The sequence below is a fragment of the Prionailurus viverrinus genome, chromosome D3 (assembly GCF_022837055.1).
Source record: "Prionailurus viverrinus isolate Anna chromosome D3, UM_Priviv_1.0, whole genome shotgun sequence".
NCBI lineage: Eukaryota > Metazoa > Chordata > Mammalia > Carnivora > Felidae > Prionailurus > Prionailurus viverrinus.
The window spans coordinates 8,796,440-8,814,023 of NC_062572.1; the positions used below are offsets into that span (position 1 = coordinate 8,796,440).

Here is a 17,584-nt window from a genome sequence, read left to right on the forward strand (position 1 = left end):
AAAATTCAAGGGCTGTGATGTGTTCTCTGTGTTCCTTTAGTATTTATAGCTTTAGGGGCATCTGTGTAGCTTAGCCGTTTAAGCGACCAACGTCAGCTCAGGTCATGACCATATGCCCGTGGGTTCAAGCCCCTTGTCCAGCTGTGCGCTAACAGCTCAGAGGCTGGAACCTGCTTCTGATTCTGTGTCTCCTTCTCTCTTTGCCCCTCCTCCGCTCAGTCTCTCTCATTCAAAATAATAAACATTAGAAATTAAAAAAAAATATTTAGTAGCTTTAGGGGATAGGTTCCCAAATTTCCCTCCTGTCACTGGTTGCGTCAGGACATTTGTTAAAAATATTGATTCCTGGAGGTGACTGGGTGGCTCAGTCAATTAAGGATTGGACTCTTGGTTTCGGCTCAGGTTACCTTCCCAGGATCATGGGATTGAGCCTCACGTGGGGTTCCTCGCTGAGTGTGCAGCCTGCTTAAGTTTTCTCTTTCTCTCTCTCTCTCCCCCTCCCTCTCCCCTGCTCATGCTCTCTCTAAAATAAAAAATAAAAAATAGAGTCTAGCAATATAATATAGCACAAAAATACCATAAAAAATCACGTAATTAAAAAAAAAATATATATATGTATATATATTCCTGGACGCTACTCCAGACTTACTGAGTCTGAATCCCGGGAAAGTACTTAGAAACACGCATTTTTTAAACAAGCCTGGAAGTTGGCTTGCAAACTGCTGCGGGGATTTACAAGCCCTTCTCCCCTACTAGCTTCCACTAGCTTCACGCCACCCCAGGTCTTCACGCCGCGTCCCGCCCCTGTCCCCGCCCCTCGTAGCCGGCCTTACCCAGGCCCCGCCCACCGCGGTCTCGTGTGGCCTCGCGGGACCATTCCCATAATGCCCCGCGCCAGGCCGCGGTTGCCAGGCAACGGCTGGGGTCCCCGCTGCGGGTCTCGTGGGGTTCCGCCGGGCTATGGGTTCCCCCGGCCTTCGGCCGCTCCTTCTTGTGCTCCTGGATTGCTGCGCCTCCGTGAGCGCCCAGGCCGCTGCCACCCCGCCCGTGACGACGGAGGGCTTCAACTCTACGGAGGCAGCCTGGATGACTCTCCGACCCGCCTTGTCTCCTAGGCCCCCCGGAACCCCCAAGGCCCCCGGGCCCTTCTCTGGCCCCAGGCCCACTCCGGTCACGGACGGTGGGTACCAAGTGGCAGTTCCTGGGGATCCAGAGTGATCCAACCTGGAGCGGTTAGCCCGGGTGAGGATGTAATAATGATAGTTAACATTTATGGAACACGCAGCTGTGTGCAGGCATTTCTAAGTATTTCATAGGCTTTGAGTCTCTCAGCAGCCCTTAAGGGTAGATAGACCTCATTATCCCTCCCCGACACATGAGAAAATTGAGGCTCACAGAGCGTGACAGTATAAAATCTTTGCAATTACTTGCAGTGGTCCTGGACAACATTATGCTAGAGGTAATAATGAACGAACTGTTACACCTTTGCAGCCAAAGGTGAAATTATGCAAATCCAAAGTTTCTGGGCAGTTATGGAAGTTGAATGCGTAGGATGCGTTGAACTTTTGATTTATCAAAAAGAGACGCCAGATGTCTAGTTTACTAAATGTGACTAGGCCCTTGTCTGTTGACTTCAGTTATGAAAACCCAGGATTCCTCCCATGTTGAGTTGGAGGTGGGAAGCGATGAGGTGAGGGGTGATGCCCACCTCTGAGGATTCATCCTGAGGGATAATTAACATATTTCTCAGAAAGTGACCTAATGCTGGAGTTACACATTAGTGAATATTGTATAATGTGATAAGACATGGATGACTTAAGGGGATGGCTGTAACCCTGAGATGCTCAGAGTGCAAAATTTTGTGAATATGCTTTTTTCTGGGTGAGGGTTCTTAGCAGTGAGCAGTTTCTCAAAGGGGTTTGTGATCTCAAAAAATAAACCAGACCAAAACATCAAAACTGTAAGTCCTCTGACTGTAACCCCAATAGGCATGCAGTATTTTTTTTTTTTCCTTTGTGAGAGAAAAAGATCTTGAGTAAGGCTCAGTATTAGTTGAAAAGTCGTGATTGGCTGACACCATGTACTGTAGGACTTCAGTTCCTGAATCATCATTTTTCCAGAGGGCCTCCTTTATACATTATGTGTAAGGAAACGTACAGAGAAATACATTTTTACATTTTCTGTTTCAGTATATATTAACCAAACTTCTATATTGAAACTGTCAATTTGGTGAATTAGGGGAGGTAAATAAATGATATACAGGAACAGAATTCAATATCCACAATTCTCTAAGGTTGGGACTGGGTTGTCCTTTATCCATCTAAGTATTCCATTTGTTTATGTACTTTCTCCCCACAATAAATCTATTCTTGAACCATCATTATTCGGGCATGTGTTCAGGGCTGTTTTTCCAGTATGGCGGATGCATTTGCATTTCATCTTTTTAAAGGACCCCTCTCTAGATCTGTGACTATAATGGTAAGAAATGACAGTTGGCATTTATTAACTGCTTACTGTGTAGCAGCAGGCCCTGTGCTAAGCTTTTCATCTTAATGTATCTCATTTAATTCCCAATGGTGTGGGTTATCCCCATTTTCTGGGTAGGTGAATTAGTTGCCTGATTTTAGGTCCCACCCCTGCCCTGAGTTGGAGCAGGGGCTGATGGAGTGGAGAACTGGACACCACGTGCAGAATGGGTTATAGGTAGAAGAGAAAAGTGATAACTTCATTCTTGGTCTGAGCTCTGTTCATTAATATCTTGCTCTAGAGCCAGGCATGTAGATGTTAAGAGGTCTAGAAGAGCAGCTGAGCGCTACTTAGACCTTGGGAGCGCTCAGCAGATACTTGTTGGCTGATTAAGTGCACTCACATCCTGGATAGAGACCTTTTTTTTTTTTTTTCTTCCCTAAGTGGTGTTCTTAAACACTATTGCTTTGTCCTTACTGGTCATATAGTTACTTACAAGGGTTTTGAGTTCTGAAAAACAAGTCAAGATTGTAATTTTAAGCACATAAGGCAGGGAGCCTAAACAACTTTTTTTTTTTTTTTTTTTTTTTACATTAGCTTGCACACGTTGCCTTTTCATTTCTCTAAGCACATAGGAGAGTCCTTGGCTAGAGGGAAGTATGTAAGCTTAAGGGGGAAAACTTTTGTGTCTCAGATGAAGAAAGGATTGTGTATTTATTGGCAAAACCTTCCTCTTACACTTCCTTCCAGAGGATGCTGTTGTACCTTTTTTGAGGTGTATTTTGTAAAGCTGATTTTTGTTGTGAAGTAGTTCATTCATGCAAATCAGAATGTTGAATTGACTCTTTACCACCATTTGCTTAAGATCCTTGTTTGTTTTGCATGAGATTTTTTTTTTTTTTTGAAAAAGGAAACAAAACATTTTACGTAAGACTGAAGCATGATCTTATTCTCCTCTTCTCAGGAATAATTACTACCATGAATTCCCTGTTTATCATTCTTATGCTCTGCCATCTTTAAAAGGGTTATCTCTCCCCTGTTTGACAGAATAAAATAGAGACTTAAAAATCCAGATAGTCATTATTAAAAATTAAATGTTGTGAACTGGGGAGATTTCTACCCTTTCTATCCCCCCCCCATGTTTTATTGTCTAAATTACCAAAGATATTTCCAGAACCCCAGGTACAAAGCACCTGAGCCAGTTTGATTCTTGGTTAATAGTTTGAATGTGGGCTCTGTTTTAAAGCTGCAAGGTGACATCTGAGGAGAGAAATAAGATTGAGAACCCTGATTCCTGGTGGCCTTCATTGGGCTCTTCCTCTGAATCAGAGTCTCCAGAGGAGGGGCTTGGGAATCTGTACTATTACACCAGGTTCTTATGGTCCGGCAAGTGATTTAGCATGCTGGTTCTTAAATTATCAGCATCACCTGGATAGTTTTGAAAAACACAAATGTCTGGGTTTCATAGCTTACCAAATCAGAGTCTTTGTAGGTAAAGCACAAACAGAACTTTCCAAGTGAGTCAGATGATTAGCTATTTTGGGGAAACTTCAGATTGAGGAGTATTCAAACTGACTAATTTTCACTTCACAAATTTCCCTCTCTGCCCCCAACCTGAAGTGCAGTGGGAAAAATCAAATGGACCTTTTGTATGATATGGACTTTTGGTACTTTGCAGTGGCAGGGGGCAGTCACTCCCTGCTGATTGTGAAGTTCTGCATCCCACCTCTTTTGTTTCTGTAGTTGCTGCTCTGTGTGTCTGTGACTTGTCTCCAGCACAGTGTGACGTCAACTGCTGTTGTGATCCTGATTGCAGCCCCGTGGATTTCAGTGTCTTTTCTGCCTGTTCAGTTCCAAGTGTCACGTAAGTTTGTGATGCATGCAGTTTTGATGGAATTGAACCAAGATTATAAAATTTGAGGACAGAAAGTGAAAACTCCTGCAGGCTGAAAAACCCATACCTGGTTTCCTGAATTTTGCATCATTCAGAAGCCATGCTGTCCAAACCAATATGTTTGGAGTATGCCTTATTTGCATCCAGCCAGCTGATAGTGCAGGCCAAAGAGAAGAGAGAGTCTGCTTGGTTGAGAGTATAAGGAAATCTTTGTTTCCAGAGACTGAATTACATTTCACTCTGATTTGTAAACAGATAATGTGCACGTTTTTGTATAGGTGAATTAGTCTCATGTATATAGCGTAGGGTGAAAAATGCAGTTTAATTTTACAGCTTTTGTTGTGGATATAGTACTTGTAACAAAAAATTAAACAGATAGGAAAGCTTTGTTTATACTTTTATGATGTGTAAATCTACTGGGGATTCTCACAGTTCACATTGTATAGGAGAATAATGGCAAATAACATTCCCAGTTGATTATCAGGTTAAGAAATAATCTCTTCTGAATGGTTTGTTTCTCGTAATTCAGATTTCAAAGCTCTTTGAAAAATATAGCACTTAAAAGAGGTTAATTTATTCAGGATGGGACCAATTTATTATTCAGAGATAGCTAACTTAAATTTAGCTATCTCTGTAGCTAAATTTGTAGTAAATTGTAGCAGTTGATACTTGACAGATTGAATGCTTTTTGGAAGTAGGATGTGTTTTTCCATGAAGAACTATTTTATTGATCAATGAGAAAGTGAATCTACTCCCAATATTGTAAAAATGTTTGGAGAATGGTATGTTGTAGTCAGATTACTTTTCTGGTTATCTGGGCTACATCATAGTTAAATCTTTGTTAGAAACCATTCTGCTTTTCTGCCTTAGTAAGTAACAGGAGCCTGAGAGAGATTTCAGCTCCAATTCGAGATGATTATTTAGAATCTTTTTTTTTTATTAGTCAATACTGAATTTTAGATATAGACTATTTAGAATATGGGTCAGCAAGCTTTTCCTGTGGAAGGCCACATAGTAAATATTTTAAGCTTCACAGGCCAGGGGTGCCTGGGTGGCTTAGGCAGTTGAGCGACCGACTCTTGATTGCGGCTCAAGTCATGATTTCACGGTTCATGAGTTTGAGCCCCGCATCAGGCTCCACACCAAGATAATGTGGAGTATGCTTGGGCTTCTCTCTCTGTTCCTCTCTCTTCCCACCCTCCCTGCCTCCCTCTCTGCCCCTCCTGTGTGTACTCTTTTTCTCAAAATAAATAATAAACTTAAAAAAAAAGCTTCATAGACCAGTGGTCTCTGTTGCAACTTCCTCAACTCTACCATTGATGAGCAAAAGCAGCCATAGACAATGTGTAAATGAATGGGCATGACTGTGTTTCAATGAAGTTTTACAAAATTAGGTGTGGTTTGTGGACTCCTGGTATAGACATTAGAGCTGAATCCATAGTGCCCTCAGGAAAGGACCTCAGAATTTTTTTTGAGTTAGTTTTCTGCCCCCTTTACTTATTTATTTATTTACATTTAAAAAGTTACATTTATAAATATTCATTTTTAAAAATTTGTTTAATTTACATCCAAGTTAGTTAATATATAGTGCTATAATGATTTCAGGAGTAGATTCAAGTGATTCATCCCCTATGTATAACACCCAGTGCTCATCCCAACAAGTGTCCTCCCTAATGCCCCTCACCCATTTAGCCCATCTCCCTACCCACAAACCCTCCAGCAACCCTCAGTTTGTTCTCTGTATTTAAGAGTATCTTATGTTTTTGTATCTCCTTGTTTTTATGTTATTTTTGCTTCCCTTCCCTTATGTTCATCGGTTTTGTATCTTAAATTCCTCATATGAGTGAAGTCGTATAATACTTGTCTTTCTCTGACTGGCTAATTTCACTTAACATAATACCCTCTAGTTCCATCCACGTAGTTGCAAATGGCAAGACTTCATTCTTTTTGATTGCCGAGTAATACTCCATTGTGTGTGTGTACATATATATATATTCTCCATATCTTTTTGTTTAAAAAATTTTTTTAAGTTTATTTTTGAGAGAGAGATATATGTATATTCTCCACATCTTTTTATTTGCTTAAAAAATTTTTTTTAAAGTGTATTTATTTTTGAGAGAGAGAGAGAGAGAGAGAGATAGCATGAGCAGAGAGGGGGCAGAGAGAGAGGGAGACACAGAATCCGAAGCAGGCTCTGGGCTCTGAGCTGTCAACACAGAGCCCCATGTGGGACTTGAACTCATGAACTGTGAGATCATGACCTGAGCCGAAGTTGGACGCTTAACTGACTGAGCCACCCAGGTGCCCCCCACATCTTCTTTATCCATTCATCCATCAGTGGGTATTTGGGCTCTTGCCATACTTTGGCTATTGTTGATAGCGCTGCTATAAACATGGAGGTGCATGTGCCCCTTTGAAATAACATACCTGTATCCCATGCATAAATACCTAGTAGTGCAATTGCTGGGTCATAGGGTAGTTCTATTTTTAATTTTTTGAGGAGCCTCCATACTGTTTTCCAGAGTGGCTGCACCAGTTTGCATTCCCATGAGTTAGTTTTACTTACGACTTTCTCCTAAATACGAAGTGTAGAAATAATGAAATAAAAATTAATAATCCTAATTAATTATTTTCATTATGTAGGTTCTAATTCATAAAAGGTTTGTTTACATATGCTTAACTGTCAGCAGCTAATTAATGATTTGTAAATTTATTGTTAAGGTTATTAAGTTAATGTCTGTTTTCCTCACCAGATGTGAGGTTCATGAAATCAAGATTAATATCCCTCTTACATACTTTCTGTCACTAGTGCCTAGTCTAGCTCCTGCCACACAGTTGGCCCTCATTAGAAGTGAGTTGACTCTGTGGGTGAGTTTCCCCCCTCCACCCCTAACTGGCCCTCTGGTATTCTCTTTTGACATCTCTACCACTGTCCTCTCAGGAAGACAGCCAGGCCAGAACCTGCAGGCTACCCTGACTCCTTCCTCTTCTTTGCCTTCTCCATCTAGCTGTCTTTCACACCTCGTGCTTCCATGAGCACCAGTGTAGAAGATGAGCTACATGCGGCCCTGCCCTCCAAGAGCTCACTGACAAAGGGAGACAGAGGAATGGTGGCAGTGCTGCCCCAGGCACTGAGACAACTGAGAAGAGTGGCATCTAACCTGGGCAGTTGGACTAAGGAAGTCTTTCTAGAAAAGACAATCTGAGCTGGGTCCTGAAGGATGTGAAGTTGGCCGGCATGGAATCGGGGAGGGCATTCCAGGCCGAGGGAGCCACGTGACAGAGTCCTGGGAGTGAGGGGGTATGGCCTGGCCTGCTGCCTTAACTGCAGGTAGCTGAGTGTGGCTGGAGAGCGGGACTGAGAGGAGTATGCTGCAGTGGCCGGGGTCAGATCCTGAGGGGCCTTGTGTGCACACTGAGGGTTTGGGTTTTGTCTTGAACTCTGCAGGATGCCGGGGGTGAGGGGATTAGATTCCCACCTTAAGCAGTTCTGCGGCAGCACGGGTGATGATGGGTCATAGGGGCTAAGCCTGGTGGCAGGGAACCAAGTAAGAAACTGTTGGAGATACGGATGAACAGGTGCCCTCCTCCCCACGCTGAAGGTCGTGACTAGAGACATATGCAGAACCGATACCCCTCCACTGCACAGGATTTGAGAGCAGGCAGACTGGAAGGGGAAGAGTAAGGAGTTCCGTTCTACTGAATTCTTTACACTAGCCCTTGTGTCTGTCCATTCCTACTCCCTCTGTATAAGGTCACACCTCATTTTGTCGCTTGCTATAAAAAAGCCTTCAGAAGCTCTCATTACCTACATACTTCTTAGCCTGGATTCAGATCTATCCCGATTCAGATCTATCCCCAAACTCTTTCAGATCCTACTTCCTACTAACCCGTCTTGTCTCCTCCATGCATCCGAACTTTGGTACTCAAGAATTTTCTAGACCCCATCAGTACATTACCCATCCTTGGCCAATGCCATTCTTGCACTCTCTAACTCCTGTACATCCTTTAAGATGCAGTAGGCCTCGTAAATTTTTTAGTGCTGGATCTTTTCTCATAAATACTATTTATAGGTTCTTTATGCCCACAGTAATGACCAATATGCCATTAGAATTATACAGAGCTTTTGGAAAAGCAGCCACTTATAAAATTGATAGCTTCCTTATACTTTAGCAATAACCATCAAAAAATATAATGAAAATGGATCCTATTCATAACACCCCATAGAAATGTCACATAAAACGTAAGTACTTAGAATTTATGTGAAGAAAACTGAAATATGGTGCGAGACCTAAAACATTTGAATACATGGAGAGATAATTTTTGTAGTGGGATGAGAAGAATCATTATGTAAACACTTTAACTTATAAAAACTTAATTTGTAGGGGTGCCTGGGTGGCTCACTTGGGCATCCGGCTCCTGATTTCGGCTAAGGTCATGATCTCATGGTTTGTGTGCTGGTACCACGCAGCGTGCTTGGGATTCTGTCTCTCCCTCTTTCTCTGCCTGTCCCCTGCTCACTGTCTCTCAGGTAATTAAATAAATAGATAAAAATAGTTAAAAAAAAAAACACCTTAATTTGAAGTGTAATTCCATTGTCAGATGGGGGTGGGGTGGATAATACATCAGCATGATTGAAAATTCATCTAGAAGAATAAACCTGAGAACAGCCAAGACATTATTGAATAAGAAGAGCAAACTATCAGCTTTCAAACATGTTGTAACATTATAGTAATGAAAGTAATGCATATTGCTTCAAGACAGATAGGTAGATCAGGATGAGAATAGTCCAAAAATCCATTCTGTGTACTGATTTTAAAAAACCTACAGAATACTATGTATTTTTTTCCTGTTTAATGTATAGTAAGTATGATTTTACAACAATGGAGTAAAGTTTGGATCACTCAGTAAATGATGTAAGATGGTAACTATTGAAAAGTAAAAATGTTAGACTTCTGCGTCATAGCATTATATCAGTAAATTACCAATAGATCAAAGAGTAAAATGTTAAAAAAATTAATGAAAAAAAGAAAAATATAGGTGAAATTTGTTGTTCTTGGGTTAAGGAATGTCTTTTAAGCATAAGCCCACAGGCAAACCATAAAAGATTGATAATTTTATTTAAAAAATCAAGGGGTACCTGGCTGGCTCAGTCCACGGAGCATGTGACTCTTGATGTCAAGGTTGTGAGTTCAAGCCCCATGTTGGGTGTAGAGATTACTTAAAAATAAAACTTTTGGGTTAAAAAAATTTTTTTTTTAAGTAAGGCTTCATGCCCAGCATGGAGCCCAACACCAGGCTTGAACTCATGACCCTGAGATCAGGACCTGAGCTGAGATCAAGAGTCTAATGCTTAACTGACTGAGCCACCCACATGCCCCAAAAATAAAATCTTAAAAAAAAAAAAAGATTAAAACTTATTTATGACAAAAAACACCATAAAATTGAAAGATAGCAAACAGGGAAAAAATATTTACAACACATGACACTCGAGATTCTTAAAAAATGGATTCTTGCAAACCAATGAGAAGACAAATATCCTCATAAAAAATGTTGAATAGGTATGAAGAAGCACCTTACTGAAGAAATACCAGTGAGCAATAACCATATGGAAAAATGTTTACACTCACTAGTAAATGAGAAAAGTCAAATTAAAACAATGAGATAGCAGATTTTTGCCTGTGAAATTGGCAAAGTGTAGAAACTGAATAATGTGTATTCTTGGCAATAGTACAGGGACATAGGCACTCTTAACTGCAGTACTGGTGAGCATGCATCTTCCCTTTCTGGAGGGAATCTGGCAGTATGTCTCAGAAGCCTTGAACAATACACCTACCTTTTGACCCAGCAATTCTACCTCAGGGAACACAGCCTGAGGAAATAGCTGGAGACGTTCATAAATATGTGCAAGGGTGATGTTAAAGTGTTATATGTAATCGGGGAAGGCAAGAAACAACCTAGACCAACAGTAGAGAATTGGCTAAAAAAAATTGGGGTAGCTTACTTAAATAAATTGGTATAGAATGAAGCCATTTCATATAGTATTGCAAAAACATATGACATGAGAAATGTTGGGCAGTATATACTGAGAAAAGGTCTTAAAAGCAGCACATAGAATATGATCCCATTTTTGTTACCTTGCTATCTTCACACCATACCTGTATCAAAATGATTACACTTTGTCAAATCTGGGATTGGTTGAAGTCTTGACTGTACCCTAACTTCTAAGCCCCCAAACTTCCAGATGACTTCACATTTTCTGATTTTCAGTCTGTTGAAGGCAGCTTTATTCTAAAGACAAGGAATTTTGGATCCATTCTGGGTACTTGTAAACAATCTGAAGTTCTGCAAAATTTTATAATTGATGGTGTCAGAGTTTTACAAGGTTCATTTACATCAAAATTATACCCTGATCTATATTCTGTACTTGATACGATTTCCTTAAAGGTTATTCTACTTGTCTTAATATTTTCTCTGTTAAAGGAAAAAGTTTCAAATGCTGAACATTTTAACACTGAATAAACCAAATAAAAATGGATTCAGTTCTAACATCACGCTTTCATGAATATCTTCCATGTAGTTGTTAACATAGTACAGTACAAGCATCTGACAGTTTTAAAATAATCTTGCTAAGATTGTGTGCATATGCCTTAAAATTTTGTATTATTATTTTTTAATTTCCAGGGGTGATAGTCAGTTTTGTAGTCAAAAAGCAGCCATCTATTCACTGAATTTTACAGCAAACCCACCTCAAAGGATATTTAAACTTGTTGACCAGATTAATCCATCTATTTTCTGCATTCATATTACAAACTGTAAGTATTTGATGCTGATATACTTTGAGAAGCCCTGGAAATTTTTTCTTTAAAAAGTTCTTTTATGGAACAAATGTCTCATTCAGTTAGATTTAAAGCATTCAGGTTATGGTTTGGCTCAGGTGTATCTTCTGAGGCCTTCTCACAGGCGACTGCAAAAACTTGATAGGCCTGTGGGCACGTATGTTTTCATTAAAACTAATGTGCTTATGTAGTTGTCTTTTGAAGTTACATACTTTATTTCACAGGTGTTTATAATATGTAGGCATGCGTAGGAATCTAGATTTATTTAGGTTGTGTGTATATTTATGTAGTTTTTTATTTTCTCCTGGTTTTTTAATGGTTGAAAATCAGGTTCAGCTTTGGTTTCAATTTCCTTTTTTCTCTTTTATTTTTACTAAGAATATTTGCATGAAAACAGGATCTTTATTTTTATCTGAGCATTGAGCTCAGATAGGGGTCTAGAGCCAAAAGTACATATAAGTGCAAAGTGTTATTAAGATATCCAAGATCAAAGACATATTTATGGTTTTATTGCTTAAACTTCATCATCTTTTCAGAACGTCTTTATATTTTGAGTTCGTTCCCTTGCAGTCGAAAACCAGGTGAATGCTCTGTGATTGGTAATCTAAAGTAATGACTGGTCAGTTATTGTCGGGTCCTATGACGTAAGACCAGGCAACTGAGCATACCATTTCCTCCTCTCTATTCCATACACAGCACATTGTTCTCCTGGGCGTTGGTTGGAGGTGGCTGCGTGATGGTAGAAACACAGTCTTTTGTCCCGGTCACCATCTGCAGAGAGCTGCACCTCAGAGGTTGATGCAGCTGGCTCCCCAGTCCGTGGGCTGCAGAAAGATTGATTATTATTGGCTTTTGTTGTGCTTCGCCTGCAGGCTTTACAAACCATTACTTCCACACTGTTAGAGAAACAGGCCGAATCTAGGGATCCTGTTTATTTAATAAGACTCGAGAAATTTTGGGTAAAGTAAATATGGAAAGAGACACTTTTTTTTTTCATATCAGCCTTTAAAAAAAAATTTAATGTTTATTTTTGAGAGAGCGAGCAAGCGAGCACGAGCGGGGGAGGGGCAGAGAGCGAGGGAGATACAGAGCCTGAAGCAGGCTCCAGGCTCTGAGCTGTCTGCACAGAGCCTGACACGGGGCTTGAACTCATGAACTGCAAGATCACAACCTGAGCCGAAGTTGGACACTTAATTGACTGAGCCACCCAGGCCCCCCCTCACATCAGCCTTAATGCTACTTAAAAGCTGTTTCTAAAATATTATGTGTTATATATAATGCTCATATTATATTGTATGCTGACTTAAAATACTTTTTCTAAAAACAGATAAACCTGCATTATCATTTATTAATCCAGAAGTGCCTGATGAAAATAATTTTGATAAATTGATGGAAACATCTGATGGTTTTTCCTTGAATTCAGAATCAGAGATTTCTTTCACAATCCAGTCAGATGCTCCAGATACTGCAAAATATGAGGTGAATCAAGAACTTGATTAAGTCCATTCATCTTGTTGCAAATATCCTGTCCTTGTGAGTTAATTTTTCAGTATATTATCAGCAAAACTGGTTTCCCTGAGACAGAATTCACATTACAGAGGGGAAAACTTCATGTTCATGCCTACAAATCAAAGATCACAAAGATTAAAATTGAGTAGTTGAATTCTAACATAAGGTTTTTTTATTCTTTAGTAAGCCTACATTTTTCTCTGCAGAAATCTTTGTGCTTCTCCACCTCAAAAGACGCAGCAGAGTGTGTGAGTCATGCTGTTGGGGACACAGAGTGGATTAGTTGTGTGCCTGGTCCACTTCTCAAAGCTGTATTTAGTTTCACAGATTTTAGAAAAATGTGTGCTATTTTATATACTATCCATTAGTAAACTTTTCAATGTAATATACATTAACTTTGAATAAACTTCAGATTTTTTGGAAACATCTTAAAAGAGAAATATAAAAACATTCTGTGCTAATTCTAAAAGGTAAAAGCATCGAGGTACATATGATGGAAAGGCCATAGTGTCCATGAAAATGCACATTGGAAATCACTGTTAATAGATCAACATATATTCCTGATTTTTAAATGCATCTGTAAAAATATACACGTATAGTATTGTATGGAAGTAGGATTTGTAGTTATCTACATTGTTATGTAAGCTTCCTTTTTTATTCAGTGATAAATCTTACGCATCTTCCCATATCAATATAAAAATTACCATTTCTTGATCATTTTCCACATGCCAGGCACTGTGCAAAGCTTTCCAGACATTACTTCACACAACCCTGAAATAATGCGTCTTGTCCCCATTAACTGATGAGAAAAAGAAACTTCAGTCTAGGAAAGTAACTTATCAGAGCTACTGTCGGAGCTACAGTTTACTGATACAAAGTATACCCTCTGTGTATGTATCATCATTTATTGTTGAACCATTCCACTATTAACAGACATTTGTTTCCGGTTTTTGCTATCATAAATAATCCATAAGGAACATTCTGATAGATATGTATTATCTTTGTCTGATTAAATCCTTAGGATACATTCCTATAACTGGATTAACTTGGGCAAAATGAATGGAAGTTTAAAACCTCTGTCTCAGGTTGCCCTCCAGAAAGATTATAGGAGTTTAAACTCCCAGGTCCAGTGAAGGAGAGGGCTTGTTTCCCTAGATCCTTGTTGGTACCGAGATTCAAGAAAATTGGCTGTATGCCCAATAGCTGCAAATTTTGATTTGAATATTGGGGAAAAGTTTCACATGGTTTGGTTTTCGGAAAGAAGGCCTATCATTTTTATGATTTTGATGTATACCGTATCTGTTATTAAATAATTATTGCTAATACAAAATAACTACCTGTCTCACTTCCGTTGCTGGCTACCCAGTTTCTGTCTGCATTGGAAGATGCTATGTCAACTTCTTATATACCTCTCTGGAGGAATTCTGTAATAAAAAAAAACAAAACAAAAACCCTGCAAATACAATAATGTTCACACACAGAGACATATATCCTTAAAAGAAAGGGATGGGGCATATGGGTGTAAGCTCCGTGTGGGCAGGGACCATATCTGTGTTTTTTCATTACTGTGTTCCTGATGCCTGTAACTGTGTCTAGCACATAGTAGGTGTCTAGTAAGTGTTGAATGAATGCTTTTAATAGCACCATAATAGCTATTGGTTGGTCTGTTCACAGTTTGGGGTTCGTCTGCAGACTTCAGATTCATTCTTGAGATTTCCCTCTCCCCTTACGTCATCTCTCTGCACTGATGATAACCCTGCAGGTAAGACAGTGGGCAATTTTTTCTTTCTCTCTATAAACAGAGTTTGCTCTTAGTTTAAATTTATAGTAGTCATAATGGAACAGGCTTCATAACTAGAAATAGTCTATCTTTGAAAGAGGTCTCAAAGGTTATGCAGTTTAGATTCCCGACCAGTGCCCAAATCTTTTCTACCATGTGACTGCATGAGCACTTGTAGTGATGGGGAACTCACTACCCGAAACCAGCCCACCGTTGTTTAACCCTGCCAAGCTTGGGGGAAGTTCTTTCTTCACTGGAGCTAAAGTTTGTCAATAGCTAATGTTTATTAAACACTTACTTTGTGCTGGGTATTGTATTAAGTGCTTCCACGTGTTTTTCCATGAGGAAACTGAGGAACATTCAGCAGCCCATGCAGCTGCTTCCCATAGATCCTGCTTCTCCTTTCAGGAGCATCATAGACACTGTGGAGTCACCATCCTGGCAGTGGGAGGCAGCAGACATGGCTCTCCAATCCTTAAGGCAGCATCACAGTGAAGAAGCTAGCTGAGTAGTGTATGGTCACATGTGGCCGAATGGAACATCATTTCGTACAGGAATAGAAGTGGATTCTGTTGAAAAGATGCTCAATCTTGCTCACAATAGGAACAGTGTAAATTAAAACCAAACTGAGATACCATTTCCATCCAATGGATTGGCAAAGCTTAAGAAATTTAAGACTCTGGAGAGTCTTGATCTCCAGGCATTGATCTTACATACCTGGTGGGACCACAAATTGGTACAGCCTCTGTGAAGAGCAATTTAGCAGTATGTGTCAAAATTGCAGGTGAATATGCCCTTTGACCCACTGTTCTGCTTCTAGGAGTTGGTCCTACAGAATGTCTGGCCCACATGCAAAATTGTAGATCGCAGCATTGTTGGTGATGGCAAAGCCAGAGATAACTTAAGCGTCCATTAATGTGGAACTGGTTGAATAAATTGTGGCGGATCTATGATAGAATACTGATTATCCCTAAAAAAAAAAAAGGAGAAATCTCTTCATATTCTGAGCTAGACTGAACTCCAAAATATATTGTTCAGTGAAAAAAAGTGAAGGGCAGAATGTATAGCACATATTTGTTTCTAAAAGGGGAAAGGAATACTAAAAATACATATACCCACGCTTTTATTTGCGTAGAATATTTCCAGAAAGATACACAACAAACTTGACGCTGATTGTCTCTGGAGACAAGCAGTTGTTTCTGGTGGTGGCTGGGCCAGGGCGGGGATGGGGGGAAGGGGACAAGCGTTGGAGAGAGACTCTCAATATCCTTTTGTGCCTTTTGAATTGTGTGAATGTATAACCTATTCAAAACACAGTTTCTTAAACCCTATTTGAAGCATGTTGTATATCTGTGTTATAACTTATTTTACGATTTTACTTAGATTACAAGTTTTTAGTTACCATTGGACAGTTGAAAAATTTCTTCTCTCTCTCTTTTTCCCCCCTTGGGAACGTTATGATTTCTAGCATTTCTGGTGAACCAAGCTGTTAAGTGCACCAGAAGGATAAATTTGGCACAGTGTGAAGAAATTGAAGCCCTGGGCATGGCTTATTACAGCAGCCCTAAAATTTTGAGGGTAAGAATTATTTTGAAGCGAAACTTATTCATCAGGTTTGTTTTCTGTTCTTTGCACTCTTTTTTTTTTTATAAAATTTTTTTAAACATGTATTTATTATTGAGAGACAGACACAGAGCATGAGCAGAGGAGGGGCAGAGAGAGGGGGAGACACAGAATCGGAAGCAGGCTCCAGGCTCCAAGGTGTCAGCACAGAGCCCGATGTGGGGCTCGAACCCACGAACCGTGAGATCATGACCTGAGCTGAAGTTGGCTGCCCAACCAACTGAGCCACCCAGGCACCTCATGTTCTTTGCGCTCTTTTGAAATAATGACAAGTATAGAAAAATTTCAGTACCTGATTGACAATTCAAGTTTAAATTTGTCTTCTCTGGTTCTTCAGTCTACTGTTACCAAAGATATTGAAATAATCACTTAAAATTTAATTTTTATTTTTACATAGCTCATATTTTGCTTTTAGTCATTGTGGGTTTTTGTTTTTTTTTTTGCGGGGCGGGGGCTCTCACTCATTTTCATGGTAACCGATAATGTCTGTCTCCTGAATAAAAAAAAACTTTAAGAACTGAAAACTTTAGAAATTATAAAAACATCTTAATGTCTGTGGCAGAAATAATCACTTTAGCACCAAAAAGATACCTCTCTGAGAAGCAGGCTGGAAAAGAATAGAAAATCCACGTTCTGGTTCACTGATGAAATAAGCAGGAAAAGACAGGTAGGAGATAGGATTTCTGGAGAAGGGGAAGAGGTCACGGTGTTATCGAGGCCCCTTCTTTCTGGTTGCAGTGACCAAAGCTGGAAGGGAGTCAATAAGAGAGGCCACTGGCCCACTTGGTGGATGGCATGGAGGGTTGTGAGAGGTAAAAGTTATTTTCAATAATGAAAAACCATATGATTGCTGTGAACCCTCACCTCCTGATTTCCTTATTTTGGGGGGAACGGGAAGGGAGGAGGGTGGTCCATGACATCAGTATTCATCTGGGCTGCAGTTTTCAGAACCAAGTTTAAGCTTTTCCTCTCCCATCCCTTTCCCTCTTCCCCTCTTCCCCCTCCTCATAAGTCAGCCATGTAGATCTTTGAATCCTTGCAGGTATTTGACCTCTCATGGTGGTGCTGGAAGTAGCCCCTCAAGCGTGCAGTCTCCGCGCTCTCAGCCCAGGCCTCCCCAAACATGTCTACTCAGCCCCCACCCCTAAGTTCCCTTTGGCTTGGTAGGGTGTCTTATGATGAAAAGTGAGGTTGGGGGAGACGGGGATGGAGAGTGAAGGGAGGTCGAGGCCTTCGGAAGAGTACTCTGCTGTGTTGGGGATGCAGGAGCTCGCCATTGAGTAGTTTGGGCTAAAGGCAGGAAGAGCAGTTAGGAGGCTGTGGAATCACCTGGGCCGGTGACAGTGGCCTTCCAGTGAGGACAGGTGCAGGAGGGTGACCTAGGAGGATAGGAGCCACATCTCCCCCACAGTACTGTGTCACTGGTGACCATGTAGAAAGTACGTAAAGATTACAGTGAAGCATGGAGGCTTC

The 17,584-nt window shown here is 40.3% G+C and overlaps 1 protein-coding gene across 2 annotated transcripts in view; it reads left to right on the forward strand.

Moving 5' to 3' along the window:
• The first annotated feature begins 886 nt into the window (after positions 1-886).
• Positions 887-17,584, forward strand: part of TCTN1 (tectonic family member 1) — a 28,564-nt gene continuing 11,866 nt past the window's right edge. For both annotated transcript variants that reach the window (XM_047826692.1, XM_047826691.1), the window contains exons 1-6: positions 887-1,180; positions 4,210-4,330; positions 11,045-11,175; positions 12,527-12,678; positions 14,383-14,470; positions 15,957-16,066. In XM_047826692.1, coding sequence (XP_047682648.1) covers positions 961-1,180; positions 4,210-4,330; positions 11,045-11,175; positions 12,527-12,678; positions 14,383-14,470; positions 15,957-16,066 — 822 coding nt within the window. In that variant the 5' untranslated portion in view covers positions 887-960. The remainder of the gene's footprint in view (positions 1,181-4,209; positions 4,331-11,044; positions 11,176-12,526; positions 12,679-14,382; positions 14,471-15,956; positions 16,067-17,584) is intronic.